General features: G+C 46.5%; 7 protein-coding genes across 9 annotated transcripts; 5 read left to right on the top strand and 2 right to left on the bottom strand.

Annotated features, from left to right (window-relative positions):
- Nucleotides 1-219: 219 nt before the first annotated feature.
- On the bottom strand, nucleotides 220-812 carry LOC117143881 (cytochrome c oxidase subunit 7A, mitochondrial). The gene is made up of 2 exons (XM_033308767.1): nucleotides 708-812; nucleotides 220-557 (listed from the first exon to the last, which is right to left on the bottom strand). The coding sequence occupies exons 1-2, from the start codon at nucleotides 723-725 to the stop codon at nucleotides 306-308; spliced, it is 270 nt and encodes an 89-aa protein (XP_033164658.1). The 5' UTR covers nucleotides 726-812; the 3' UTR covers nucleotides 220-305.
- Nucleotides 813-871: 59 nt separating this feature from the next.
- LOC117143879 (ADP-ribosylation factor-like protein 2) lies at nucleotides 872-1,667 on the top strand. The gene is made up of 3 exons (XM_033308765.1): nucleotides 872-1,038; nucleotides 1,098-1,452; nucleotides 1,510-1,667. Exons 1-3 carry the CDS (start codon nucleotides 974-976, stop codon nucleotides 1,642-1,644), a joined length of 555 nt encoding a protein of 184 aa, XP_033164656.1. The 5' UTR covers nucleotides 872-973; the 3' UTR covers nucleotides 1,645-1,667.
- Nucleotides 1,464-3,324, bottom strand: LOC117143878 (uncharacterized protein F21D5.5). The gene has a single exon (XM_033308764.1). The coding sequence runs from the start codon at nucleotides 3,234-3,236 to the stop codon at nucleotides 1,665-1,667; it is 1,572 nt and encodes a 523-aa protein (XP_033164655.1). The 5' UTR covers nucleotides 3,237-3,324; the 3' UTR covers nucleotides 1,464-1,664.
- A 158-nt stretch (nucleotides 3,325-3,482) lies between these two features.
- On the top strand, nucleotides 3,483-4,113 carry LOC117143880 (cytochrome c oxidase subunit 7A1, mitochondrial). Its single transcript, XM_033308766.1, has 2 exons — nucleotides 3,483-3,603; nucleotides 3,659-4,113. The coding sequence occupies exons 1-2, from the start codon at nucleotides 3,577-3,579 to the stop codon at nucleotides 3,947-3,949; spliced, it is 318 nt and encodes a 105-aa protein (XP_033164657.1). The 5' UTR covers nucleotides 3,483-3,576; the 3' UTR covers nucleotides 3,950-4,113.
- Nucleotides 4,114-4,204: 91 nt separating this feature from the next.
- Nucleotides 4,205-7,213, top strand: LOC117144119 (dipeptidyl peptidase 3). Of its 2 annotated transcripts, XM_033309139.1 has the most exons (4): nucleotides 4,217-4,287; nucleotides 4,616-4,829; nucleotides 4,899-5,205; nucleotides 5,265-7,213. In XM_033309139.1, exons 2-4 carry the CDS (start codon nucleotides 4,672-4,674, stop codon nucleotides 7,158-7,160), a joined length of 2,361 nt encoding a protein of 786 aa, XP_033165030.1. In that variant the 5' UTR covers nucleotides 4,217-4,287; nucleotides 4,616-4,671; the 3' UTR covers nucleotides 7,161-7,213. The 2 variants fall into 2 exon arrangements, with proteins under 2 accessions (XP_033165031.1, XP_033165030.1); XM_033309140.1 differs by lacking the exon at nucleotides 4,616-4,829 and having other exon boundaries at nucleotides 4,205-4,287.
- Nucleotides 7,214-7,359: 146 nt separating this feature from the next.
- LOC117145013 (trichohyalin) lies at nucleotides 7,360-9,114 on the top strand. 2 transcript variants are annotated; one of them, XM_033310509.1, is made up of 3 exons: nucleotides 7,360-7,462; nucleotides 7,606-8,440; nucleotides 8,495-9,114. In XM_033310509.1, the coding sequence occupies exons 2-3, from the start codon at nucleotides 7,670-7,672 to the stop codon at nucleotides 9,032-9,034; spliced, it is 1,311 nt and encodes a 436-aa protein (XP_033166400.1). In that variant the 5' UTR covers nucleotides 7,360-7,462; nucleotides 7,606-7,669; the 3' UTR covers nucleotides 9,035-9,114. The 2 variants fall into 2 exon arrangements, with proteins under 2 accessions (XP_033166400.1, XP_033166399.1); XM_033310508.1 differs by lacking the exon at nucleotides 7,360-7,462 and having other exon boundaries at nucleotides 7,542-8,440.
- A 529-nt stretch (nucleotides 9,115-9,643) lies between these two features.
- LOC117144122 (autophagy-related protein 13 homolog) lies at nucleotides 9,644-12,628 on the top strand. Its single transcript, XM_033309144.1, has one exon. It carries the CDS (start codon nucleotides 9,948-9,950, stop codon nucleotides 11,517-11,519), a length of 1,572 nt encoding a protein of 523 aa, XP_033165035.1. The 5' UTR covers nucleotides 9,644-9,947; the 3' UTR covers nucleotides 11,520-12,628.
- The last annotated feature ends 53 nt before the right edge of the window (nucleotides 12,629-12,681 follow it).

Genomic DNA, 12,681 nt, shown 5'->3' with positions numbered 1-12,681 from the left:
TGGGATTAGTGTTTTATCTGAATGGCTGATATCTTAGGCAAGAGTTTGTTATGTTACACATATCTATTATTAAACAAAAATTGCAAACAAAGATCATAAATATGGTCTATAAGACTCCTAGAAAGATATAGGGTTTAAGTGGTTTTCGGAATGTTGTCCTTACTTAGAAACATAAACCTAGCATAAACACTGAACTCTAAAAAAGGAACTTACACAATCAAAACATTGAAATATAAGGGGACTACGCTGAATCACGGATCTTGCGCGGGGTTTAATGGCTTAGCTTAGGGTTCGGTGTTCCGACTTCACTCCTTCTTGGGAACACTCAGCTCGTAGAAAAGCTTGCCCATGCCACCGATGCCGACGAGGGAGAGGGCGACGGTGATGCGGTAGAGCACGTTGTCCACGACGGATCCCTTGAGGAAGACGGGCTTGCCATCCTTCTTCTGGAAGTGCTCCTGCACCTTGCGGATCTCGAAGTATCCCTTCTCGATCTGATCCTTGGGCACGGCGGCGGACCGGCGGCCAGCGGTGGTAGCGAAGCTACGGACAACAGCCTGCCGAGAGGTACGAAATGTGCGGTTAGTTCTGAGGCTCCAGGGAACTTACGTAATTGCATGTTTGTAATGGGATCTCCAGTGTTTCGAAACTCATGCTTTTCCTCCAGTAAGGTGTGTAGAGTGATGTAGCATCCATAAATTACTTACTCTCGAGAGGTTCATCATTTTGCTTGGGTTTATTTTTAAGATTTAGCAAAAAGTGAGCAGTTTTCCTGGGCGAAAAATATCGGTCTCGAATATGACAGCTGACAACTGGAGATATATCGATGTCTTATCGATACATCGATGCCGATATTTCCAGCAGTTTGGCATTCACCCGGAAATTCCTATTTATTTTAATCAACAATTTAAGCAGCTGCCTATAAAAACATTTATTTATAATTCCATAGCGTTACTAAAATACGAACGTTGCCATGGGCTTCCTCACAGTATTAAAAAAGATGCGACAGAAAGAGAAGGAAATGCGCATACTGCTGCTGTGAGTTCCATGGTTTAAAAAAAAAAAAAAAAATGATTCATGTATTGACTTTCTTATAGAGGTCTGGATAATGCCGGCAAGACGACAATCCTGAAGCGCTTTAATGGCGAACCCATAGACACTATCTCACCAACATTGGGATTCAACATAAAAACCTTGGAGCACAACGGCTACACCCTGAATATGTGGGATGTCGGTGGGCAGAAGTCCCTGCGATCCTACTGGAGGAACTACTTCGAGTGCACTGATGGTTTGGTCTGGGTGGTGGACAGTGCTGACAGGATGCGCCTGGAGTCATGCGGCCAGGAGCTGCAAGTTCTGCTCAAGGAAGAGCGACTAGCAGGAGCCACACTCCTGGTTCTCTGCAACAAACAGGATCTACCGGGAGCCCTCTCATCCAATGAAATTAAAGAGGTTCAAGCTCATTGATTTTTAATTTAAACAACAATTTAATATACTTTATACTTGAAGATACTACACCTAGAAGATATCACCACACATCATTGGCTGGTAGCCGGTGTTAGTGCAGTGACTGGCGAGAAACTGCTTAGCTCCATGGACTGGTTGATCGCCGATATAGCTAAGCGTATATTCACTTTGGATTAAATACAACTTATTTTACTTCCTTATTTCTCGACCAAGTACATTTTGTATAGCTTCTCCTGCTTTTCGTCCGCAAAATTGGGCTTAAAGTTCACCTTGTGTATGGATATAAATCCCTCGTCTAGGGCGGGTTCCTGGTACTTTTTCTTCATCATGTTAAATACCATGTCCTTGATCTTGGGGCGCGCGGAGTCCGACAACTCTCGGAAAGCTATATTGTGCTTCACTTGAGCGACAGGCACACTCATCACTAGGCAGCGGCAAGGAATCATCTTATCGCTGGCCAACTGCAAGAATTTTTTCCGAGAAGCTACATCCACATTAGTGTTATCCACCACACATGATTGGCCCGAGTCCAGGAACCGTTTACAGGCAGTCAGGCAGTTTTGAGTGCTACCCAATGTATCCGCATTGACGATTTTGTAGCCACGCGATTGAAAAAAGGAGGAACAAAAGTGGCTCTTTCCGGATCCAGGCAGACCTACCATGATGACCATTTCACATGGATGGTCATCGAAGGTTAAGTCATCCGGATCAAGCAGAGACACTTGCTCCTGAACGCTAGTGGGATCAAAGTCCGGCTTATTCCACTGCTCCACTTGTTTGCCCAGGAAATGAACCTCTGGAGTGTAGAATGAAATTCCCACGTTGGCTGCAAAAAGTCTGTCCACTAAAGAGTGATCTTTGCGCTGCTTGGTGGCTCCCTTGCCCGTCTCCGGTCTTCCAGCTGCATCGCCGACAAAGAAACAGCGATCTTCCTGGATCTCAACGCCATCATTCAGTTCACTCTTTAAGTGCTGCCACATTCCCGTAAGAGGTTTGCGATAAAATCCATCACCTATGGCTATAAATACTTGAATTGGAACTCCCAGTTTAGCCACAATTTTCTTAATCTTGACCTTAAAGTCATCTAGGTTGATTTTTCCGCGAGCAATGCCTCCTTGGTTTGTGAAGAGACAGATTTTAAACCCATCCTTGTGGAGATTCTTTAGTTTCTCCGGGACTTCGGGAAATATGATCTGCCAGTCTTCGGTGTTTTTGGGGAAAACCAGTCCCGATTTAGTTCTTATAATGGTGCCGTCCATATCGTAGCCAGCTATCTTTTCAGAAGCTTTCACGCCGGCGCTGGTAAAGATCACTAGCTTACCATTACCAGCTGAGTCCCACCTCTCGGGTTTCTCGGAAGGTGATAGTGTTGTGGACAAGGGCTCAGCTTTCTCCTTGTCATCCTCCGGTGGAGGGTTAAAGACCACCTCGAAGGGATGCCTGCCGTAAACGATCTCCACTAAGTCTCCGTGCTTCAGCTCACACTCCGAGTTCTGCATGACCATCAGACCATTGACGCCGCACGGATTAACTCCCAGGACTTTTAGTGAAACTACAGCCTTCTTTAGGTCCACTTGCAGTTGGATTTGTCGCTTCGAGCATTTGGAATCTCGGATGCCGGTCTCCCGGCTGCGTCCCACGAAATTCTCCCCAGCGGTCAGATGTATTGCGTGGTGTTCCGGCTCAGTGGGTTTAAGGGTGCATATCCTGGCGGCCACATCCTTGCCAGCTTTTCCAACGGATCGGTTAAGGTATTTAGCCATAGACATTTTGATTAATTAATAAATGAGAGCATTGCTTAATATTGGCACACAAATTTTCTAGGGAGCGCGTAGTGTGACCTAATTTGGCATCAAAAGAAGAAGAAATGGACATTCACACAGCCATATGTACTTTTAAATGCAAGTGGTGGTTTTTATATATTTAAATTGAAAAATTAAATTACTCTATATAAAAATCGGAGCATAGGCTCTGTGTGAAACCCTTCAAGTAATCTTATATCCATCAAAGATAGCTTATAGTAAAAGTGTCACTTAAACATTATTATTCGATAGTTAAACGCAGACAAAATTTTGTTCCGAATACTCCAGAAAGTTTCAGGAAACGTAAATGCATAAAAACTGTTTCTCTTTGCGCGTAAGTCACTACCTTTATATCCAAAACATTAATTAAATATATTCTTTCCGATCAGCCCTTCCTTCGGGGAGTCGGTGATCTGGGTGCAGTTTGTAAACCCATTCGAGAATTTCGCAACTCGGCTGCTTTGAAATATGCTGCTGCTGCTGCAGCTCCAAAGACACGTCCTGGAAAAGTTCCTCCAAAAATGGTCAAATTGAGGAAGCAATTTCAGGCGGACAACGATTTACCGATTTTTCTAAAAGGCGGCAGTATGGATAACATATTATACAGACTTACCTGGGTGCTCTGCTTCCTCGGCATAGGTGGCGATGTTTGGTTGTGGCTTGGCTATATCATTGCCTAAAATGAACAGAGATCAAGCAAACAAGCCCATAAGACACAAATACTCAATACACGAATGCAAATACGAATTGTAACGACACATACATTAGTTAACTAGTATCGTTTCTGTACATAGGTAGTTCAAATACGGAAAATCAATCAATATAATAATAATATTGTGCATTACTTCAAAGTGTTCATTGGAGTTTTTAAATTAAGCCGCCAATATTTTGACATTCACATATCAGCAAACTTAAACTTTTGGTGTTATATCGGCTCACAAAGCAGCTGGTCACACTGCCTGAACAACTTGCACTTTTGTCGGCATTTCTTAACTGCATATTTTCTCACTTTTAAAAGGTAAGTACGCACGAAATTCCTTGCTTATTATGTTTTCCAGTTAAAACACGAATGCCCGGTGGATTTTTGTTTATTTTGCGATTGACTAACCAAGTAGTTCTTAAACATTCACATATTCCGTGGGCTCTGCCAGTTCTTCACGTTTTCGGGCTCCATATTAGCCATAGTTTTGTTTTCTATATTCTTTTGGTAAAACGCCGCTTAACTGCCACATCTGCAGTTTAGCCGGCTTGCTGGAGATAAAATTGCATCATCATCAAGTTTTCATGTGTTCCCCGAGTTATTTGGCTTTTCTTCCAAATTAAAGTAGCCTTTTCACCTTTTCCAGTTGGGCGACAAGTAATGTAAAGACTTCAAATATAATACTCTCGAAAATTCCCAGTAATGTTTTGGCTAAGAGGGCTACAGAGATCCCGGCAGCAACTGAACAGGCTGTGTCATTTCCGTAGTCGTCTAAATTACGGGACCAGTCCCAGTATTCGCTCAGTCCAAACGCCAATCTCCAGAAGTTTGGGATTTTGTAGCTCCCTCGTTCGTTACAGGTATTTGCCAGGTGTTATCTAAAGCCCATGTATCTAATCGGTCCTGTTCGCCATATGATATCTTTGCAGCTGCAGCAGCAACCTTCCCCAACCCGCTGAGATGGCCAGTAAAACCGCCCACTTCGTCCTGCCCAACACGCAGCCCATTGCCGATTTGGACTGCAAGAGTGCCTTCGAGAATCTCACCGAGAAGGAGAAGCTCTACGCCCACCACTTCAGCCAGGCCTCCTGGGACGGCGGACTCATTGCCTTGATCCAGTCCAGTCCGGAGGCGCCGCTGATCTTCTCCCTGCTGCACCGCATTTTCCTAGCCGAAAAGATTCCGGTTCTTAGGGCGAAAGCCCTGGAGGCGGGAGTGTCTGCTGATGATTTTACGGTATGCCACAGGAGAGATTATTATTCTCGAAAATAAATATTAATTTTGATCACTTTCAGGCCTTCCTAGTGTACGCCTGCGGTGTGTTCGCCAACGCGGGCAACTACAAGGGTATGGGCGACAGCAAGATCGTTCCCAATCTCTCCGAGAAGCAATTTGAGACCATAGTAAAGGCATCCGCTGCTTACACCGATGAGCCGCGCGTTGGCAAGATCTTCGAGAAGGTCAAGAATCTGATTTATGCGCTCGAGTCGCGTAACGAGATCCTGGGCTTTGCTCCCGACGGAATCACCACCTACTGGTCGGACAACTGCACCAAGGAGGACTCCGAGATCGTGAACGCTTGGTTGACTTCAAAGCGTATCGAACCGTACATGTGCCGCACCTTCAAGATAGTTGAAAATGGTCAAACCGTCTACGATGTAAAGCTGGGCTCCGTGGCGGAGTCCACGCAGGATGGGATCACACTTCCGCTGGAAGAGTACAATGGCAACAAGTTCAGGGTGACCCGCGGTGATTACCAGAAGCTACTGCAGCGCGTCAACCAGCATCTGCTACAGGCCCAGAAGTACGCAGCCAACGAAAACGAGTCCAAGATGATCGAGCACTATGTCCGATCTTTTGAGCAGGGCTCGCTGGACGAGCACAAGAACGGATCGCGTTGGTGGATCAAGGACAAGGGACCTGTCATCGAGACCTACATTGGTTTCATTGAGACATACAGGGATCCTGCCGGAGGTCGGGCTGAATTCGAGGGCTTCGTCGCCATGGTGAACAAGGAGAGTTCGGCCAAATTCTCCGAGCTGGTGAATCGCGCCGAGAAACTAATAGAGTACCTGCCCTGGACGGAGCCTTACGAGAAGGACTCTTACCTGAAGCCAGACTTTACTTCCCTGGATGTCCTCACATTTGCCGGCAGCGGAGTACCAGCGGGCATCAATATTCCCAACTACGACGAAATCCGCCAGGATGAAGGCTTCAAGAACGTCTCGCTGGGCAATGTGCTGGCCAACATCAACCGCAAGGATCCCATTCCTTTCCTCACCGAGGAGGATCAAACTCTTATGAAAGAATACAAGGTGAAGGCTTTCGAGGTGCAGGTGGGCCTCCATGAACTCCTAGGCCATGGTAGTGGCAAGCTTTTCCGTATCGACGAGAACGGCGTGTACAACTTTGACAAGGAGAACACTAAGAACCTGGTCACCGGTGAACCCATCGCCAAGTGGTATCTTCCCGGAGAAACTTACGACACCAAGTTCGGTGCAATTGGCTCCTCGTACGAGGAATGCCGCGCCGAGGCCGTGGGCTTGTATCTCTCCCTGCAGCGTGACATCCTGGAGATCTTTGGCTTCAAGGATAAGGCCGAGCAGGACAACATTATCTATGTCAACTGGCTGAGTCTCATCTGGAACGGCATGGGTGTGGCTCTGGAGATGTTCAACCCGAAGTCCAAGCTGTGGCTCCAGGCGCACTCTCGCGCTCGCTTCGTGATCATGAAGGTGCTGCTGGAGGCAGGTGAAGGACTCGTTAAGGTCGAGGAAACCGAAAAGGGGAAGAACCTTTTGCTGACGGTGGATCGCAGCAAGATCGATACAGTGGGCAGGAAGGCGCTGGGCGATTTCCTGACCAAGCTGCAGGTGTACAAATCCACCGCCGACATCGAGGCAGCTTCCAAGATGTACGAACACTACTCGAAGGTCGACGAGAGCGGATCGCATCCGTGGGCCAAGTGGCGTGATATCTGCCTGGCGCACAAGAAGCCGCGTATGATCCTCGTCCAGGCCAACACGGCGATCGGCCAGGACCAAAAGGTCCAGCTGAAGACCTATGAGCCAACCCACGAGGGGTACATCCAGTCATGGGTGGAGCGCTACCCCAACACTGACATCGACGATCTTCTGGAGAGCATCGTGGAGAAGGACAAGAAGTATTTCCCGACCGCCTTCAACAACTGAGAACATTTCGCATTTAACATTTTCGCCTTCATTATCAATTCAATTTGTTAACTATGATTTTGAAAAAAATATAAATATATAGTCATCTAATGACCAACAAAAAAATTTACAAATTTTAAAGTGTTTTTATTGTAGAACGAAGTATTGTTTATTTCGTAGTGAATGGTAACTAAAGATCGTTTTTGCCATTCACCGAAAACATTGACAAAGGACTTGAATTTAATTGGTCGTATATTTTTATTCGCGAATCCGGACGACCTACAAGATTGCTGGGATTTCATAATAGCTCCACAATTAAGATTGTAAATATAATTACAAATACTACAATTTGTTCATTGGATGTGTTCATAGTAGCCAGTCAAAAAATATTTGTTTTATTTTATTTTTTTTATCGTTTCCATTCAATTTCTGTTTTCATTGTCTTGACCACCATGGCAACCGGTAGAAATCGTGGTAACCACACTTTCAACATCGGACAGCCGCAATTCCAGGTGCCTCATTCGTTGTGCATGGAGCACGACTTTTTTAGCTCCCAGCTGTTCCGAAAAATGCAGCACGACCTGGAGAAGGTGAACCGCAGCAAGGAGCTCTCCAAAGTGAGTCCCATAACCCGAGACTTCATCGAGGAGGCAGCGATGACGCAGGAAATGCAAGATCTTAAGCGTGCGGAGTTTGTGGAGAAGAAACGTCGCCAGCAATTGCGGCGGGATTGCGAGGAACTGCGCAACCTGGCGGAGCAACTGCGCCTGGCAGCCATTTCCAGGGATATAGCCGAGAATTTGGAGGAGAGAAAACGTCGCCGACAGCTAGACATCAAATTGGAAGCCGAGGAGGTGTCGCAAGAGCGCTGTCTGCTGCAGGCCAAGGAATATGAGAAGGAAGTGGCTCTTAAGGAGGAACAACGCCGCCTTAGGGAGTCCTTGGCTGAACAAATGGAGGAGAACCGTCGGCGGCGCCAGAAAGAGCACGCTCAGGTGATGAACGACAGGGAGCTTAGCCTTCTGATGCAAAAGCAAATCCAGGAGGAGGACCGAGCCCAGGAGCTGGAGACGCAGAGAAAAAAGCTACAGAAGCGGCAGGACATGCTGCAGTCCATCAAGGAGAACCAGGAACTCAGAGAATGGCAGCGAGCTCAATACAACCAGGAGTTGGGTGACCTAGTCCAGAAGCAAAGTGAAATGGAGCGCAGGAAACTCCAGCTGGAGGCTGAACGCCAGGAGATTCAACGCAAAAATCAAGAAATCAGTATTCGTTTGGGCCAGCAAGTCCTAGAAATCGAAGTAAGTCTTGAAGCGTTTTTTTGATTCAATCAATAAAGCTAACTCTTATTGCAGAACAAAAAGCGCCATCGCGACAACCTGCTGCTGGATCTGTTGGAGGCGGAGTACACGGCCAAGAGTGACGAGCGTTATCGCCAACAAATGCAGCAGGAGCAGATGTCTCGCCGGCGCACCAGAGAGGAATTGGATCGCTATCGGCAGGAGGTGGAGCATCGTAAGATGGCCGAAATGCAGATGAAGCGGGCGGAAATGGCTGCGCGGCAGGAGGAGGCGCCGGATACAATCAACCAGGGGTCCGAGAAGCAACTGGATGAGTATCGCAGACGCCGGGCCCATGGAGCCTCCTTGCTGGCTATGATTGAGGATAATCACCGGAAGCGGGCGGAGGCCACCGCTGAAAATGTTCAGTACTTTGACATGAAGGCCAAGATCGATGCCGAGCAGGAGGAGCGCATCAAACAGGAGCGTTTGGCCATGTTAAGCCAGGTTCCTTCCTCCGTGCTTCGATATCTACCCAAGCATGTCCTTAACTCCACGGATAGGGAGCACTTCTGCCTAAATGACGCTCAGGCACGGGGCGGTGGCGATTCCTAGTCAGTGGCATAGTTCCAAAATGTAATTCTAAGATGGTCATGTTTATTTTTGGCTTCCAAAAATATATTATTTAAAATTAAGCGCCGTTGTGTCTACGTGACGTGTATCATTTAGGCTAGCGGAGATACCAGACCGTGGCCTGTGCTGCCTGACCGATATTTTGCTCGATTGCAAACCTCGATTAAAAGGCTATTCTCACTGATCGCGCATCTGTTGTTTTATATATATTTCATTTATTTTTTATTTCATTTTGAGAGCTCGGCTTAATAACCGCTTCATAATTGCTGCGAAAGGATTTTTGCAGCCCAATCAAATGTTATCTGTAAGTGACAGATTTTGTCGATTTTACTCTTAACTATTTCTTTACAGCTTACTAATTGCATTCAAAAAACTTAACTTTCAAAAAATACATTCTAGATATATGTTTATTTTGACTGGTATACCAATATATATATTTTTATTAAGGACAAAGCCAGTGCTGCGGAAGTTTGTAACTGATGCAGAAGCTCGTTTGTGTGAATAGCTTCTTTTCCAAATCAGTGGTACCGTGCACTATCGAAACCAAAACATCTCTAACACGCCCAGAATCGGACTATCGATACTATCGCGAGTCTTAGCTGACGCTGGTCTGGTTTTATTTTATGTTAACGGGAGTGATCTTGCGTACAAACAATAACACGGAATCGCAGTGAAAGGGCGTTGCACAAATGACAGTGTTTTGGCAAAATGCCCGGGCTAGTTTTGACCACGTTTAGCAGTGCCTAGAAAGCAAAGTGCGCGACGCTAAAACAAGAGAACCGCGACAAAACAAAACGCGGAAACGCATAAAAGTGAAAAAAAACGCAAACGCAGACAGCGAACTTTGGACACAGACAATCGCAAACACACGGGGAAAACAAAGAAAAACTAAGAAATGTCGGCGCAGCGTCTAAATGCAGCGGAGCGGGATTTGGAGAAGTTCATCAAGTTCCTGGTCTTGAAGTCCACCCAGGTGGTGGTGCAGTCCCGACTGGGCGAGAAGATGCAGACGCAGTGCAACCCACTGGCGGGCAGCGATTGGTTCAACATAGCCGTGCAGGATCATCCGGAGGTCCTGGACGAGACCAAGCGGGCTCTGAACCTAAAGACGGGAGAGAGCATTCTGCAGCGCCTGCCGTTGTGCGTGGAAATATCCCTGAAAACGACTGAGGGTGACCAGATGGTGCTGGAGGTGTGGTCCCTGGACCTGCTCCAGCCCCAGAATGGCTCCTCTCCGGCCACCAATGACCTGAACCCCGAGGGTCAGACCCTAAAGGCGGCCCACGCCATCTACAACCGCATGGGCATCATGCTCAAGTCCCTCATATCGCTGACCCGCACCACGCCCGCCTACAAATTATCCCGGCGCCAGTGCCCCGACTCGTATGGAATCTTCTACAGGATCTACGTGGACAGACCGCAGGTCCACACTCTGGGCGAGGGTCACAAGCACGTTAAGATCGGACAACTCAGCACGATTGTTGGCTCGCTGGTCATGTCCGTGGCCTACCGCACAAAGCTGACCATTTCGCCCACGGCTGCCCAGTCAGAGAGCAACACCATCATGCTGAAGTCGGATCACTTTAGACCAGCCACGGATGCTAATACACCTGGCAACCAGCAGCAGACTCAAAATGGCACAGCCGTGGCCAAGAAATTGGGCTTGGGTGCCCTCAATCCCGCCCAGGGAACAGCCGATCGGCGGTTTATTGATATAGAGAAGCCGTTGCGACCGGGAGCCTTCACAGATATGGGCAAACTAAAGCAGTACACTGAAGATGACTTTGTGTTGCCGGAAACCCCGCCTTTCGAGTGGCTCTTGCGAGGACGCGGCTCCGTGGAGTCCCTCAATCGCCTGGATAACAATTCGGTCGCCAGTGTGAACAGCAGTAATAACAACAATAATACGCAGGATATTAAATTCAACCAGATCAGCAATCTCAACAACAACTCGGCGGGCTTCAAGAGTTTCGAGAAGAACTCGGAAAACTCAGTATCGCCAATAAAGAGCCTGCTGATCCCCGCCAGCGCCACAGCCACATATCGTCACCATTCAGAGCCTTCGCTACAACCACCGCCTGATGATGATAATCTGCTTAAAGAGCTCCACTTCCCGTTCGCCTCGCCCACGTCGCACGTAAACGATCTGGCCAAGTTCTACAGGGAATGCTATCATGCGCCACCGCTGAAGGGCCTCAATGAACTGCAGGCAGAGATCTCATCAATTTCCTCGACCCCGCCAGCATCCACTGGCTCCGGCGGTGTAGCAGCATGCGGTCCGACGGCGGCGGCCACAGCGATCGCCACCAGTGCCGCTGATGCCAGCGCCATGGACGATCTGTCCCGGCAACTGGAGCAGTTCGAGACCTCGCTGGAGGATTACGACAAGCTGGTCTCGCAGTTCGGGCTAACGGGCTCCTCATCGACGGGTAGTCGCAGCAGTGGCGGGCTCCAAATGAGCAACTGAGTGGAATAATATGTCATTAGTTAGTTTTTATTTATAGAAGGGCGGTCAATATGCAGAGAGGCAAGGACAAACTAAAATATCAAGGACGACTTTAGAAAGATTGCTTGGAAAAGTAAAGGTCTAAAGTTTAGCATTTCTCTCAACCTTTTAAAATTTTCAGTTTTCAGTTATGTATTTCGATTAGATAAGGGATGTAAGATCAGATTTTACTGCATAATTTCTTGTTAAGAAAGCGGAATGTTTATATATTTTTTAAAACAACCTACTTTCTTATCAGCCAAGCAATGTTGCATAATGATTAAATAATGTATCTGAAGAACTGGATTTCAGACCTATACTTTCGCTTGAGCCCTCGCATATAAATGTTCTAAGATTGTCAACTAAAAAATAGACCCGCCCTCATATTTATATATGCCATTGTGTTAAGTAGAGTTGATAGGCTGCTATTTGATATTACCCACTATGTAAATACTATATATATATAGGCCTTTGTAGGCTCTAGGACCGTCTAAGATGTATATACATAGGAGTACAGAGCTCATGTCACGTTTCTAAGTTTCCGATGCAGCAGTTTAGACCCTAGACACAAATACATAAGTAAGTGGCCCATGCAAATGCATATAGATGGCTATATAGCTTGTGCATATGGTAGTAAGTTGGGCGTACTCGTCGCTTGTTTGTTTGTTTGTTTGTTTCTTTGTTCAAGTGCCTTTCGCCTGCTTGTGAGTGAAAAAATCGTGTATGTACATAAATAGCTATAGATTACAGCAATTAATCAGAAAGCCAAAAGGTTTATTTCTGCCGGAAGTCAGCAAGTAAGAACTGTTCGATCTATGCAAATGCATATCCACTAATAATCGAAAGACTTGAAGAATATAGCTATCCTAACTTAGTTGGCACTGTCAGGAAGTTGAAGAGAGCAGCTAGTGTTTTCTTTTATCTTTAATCGTTGGTCGCTGTTGCTTATTTATTTGGTTTACAATTGCAAAATTATGCCTATGAGAATCGAAATTCGAGTATACATTAAAAGAACACTAAACGATAAGAGTAAGAACCTTTATACATACATATAAACAATGAATAAAAGCAATTGTTAATCAAGACACTAATCAAAATGTTTACTTCTGTGCTTAGGGGCGTGTCACTTGTTGATTGTGCCACG

The sequence above is a fragment of the Drosophila mauritiana genome, chromosome 3R (assembly GCF_004382145.1).
Source record: "Drosophila mauritiana strain mau12 chromosome 3R, ASM438214v1, whole genome shotgun sequence".
Classification (NCBI taxonomy): domain Eukaryota; kingdom Metazoa; phylum Arthropoda; class Insecta; order Diptera; family Drosophilidae; genus Drosophila; species Drosophila mauritiana.
The sequence above is the reverse complement of the archived record's forward strand: the minus strand, read 5'-3'. Positions and strand labels throughout refer to the sequence as shown.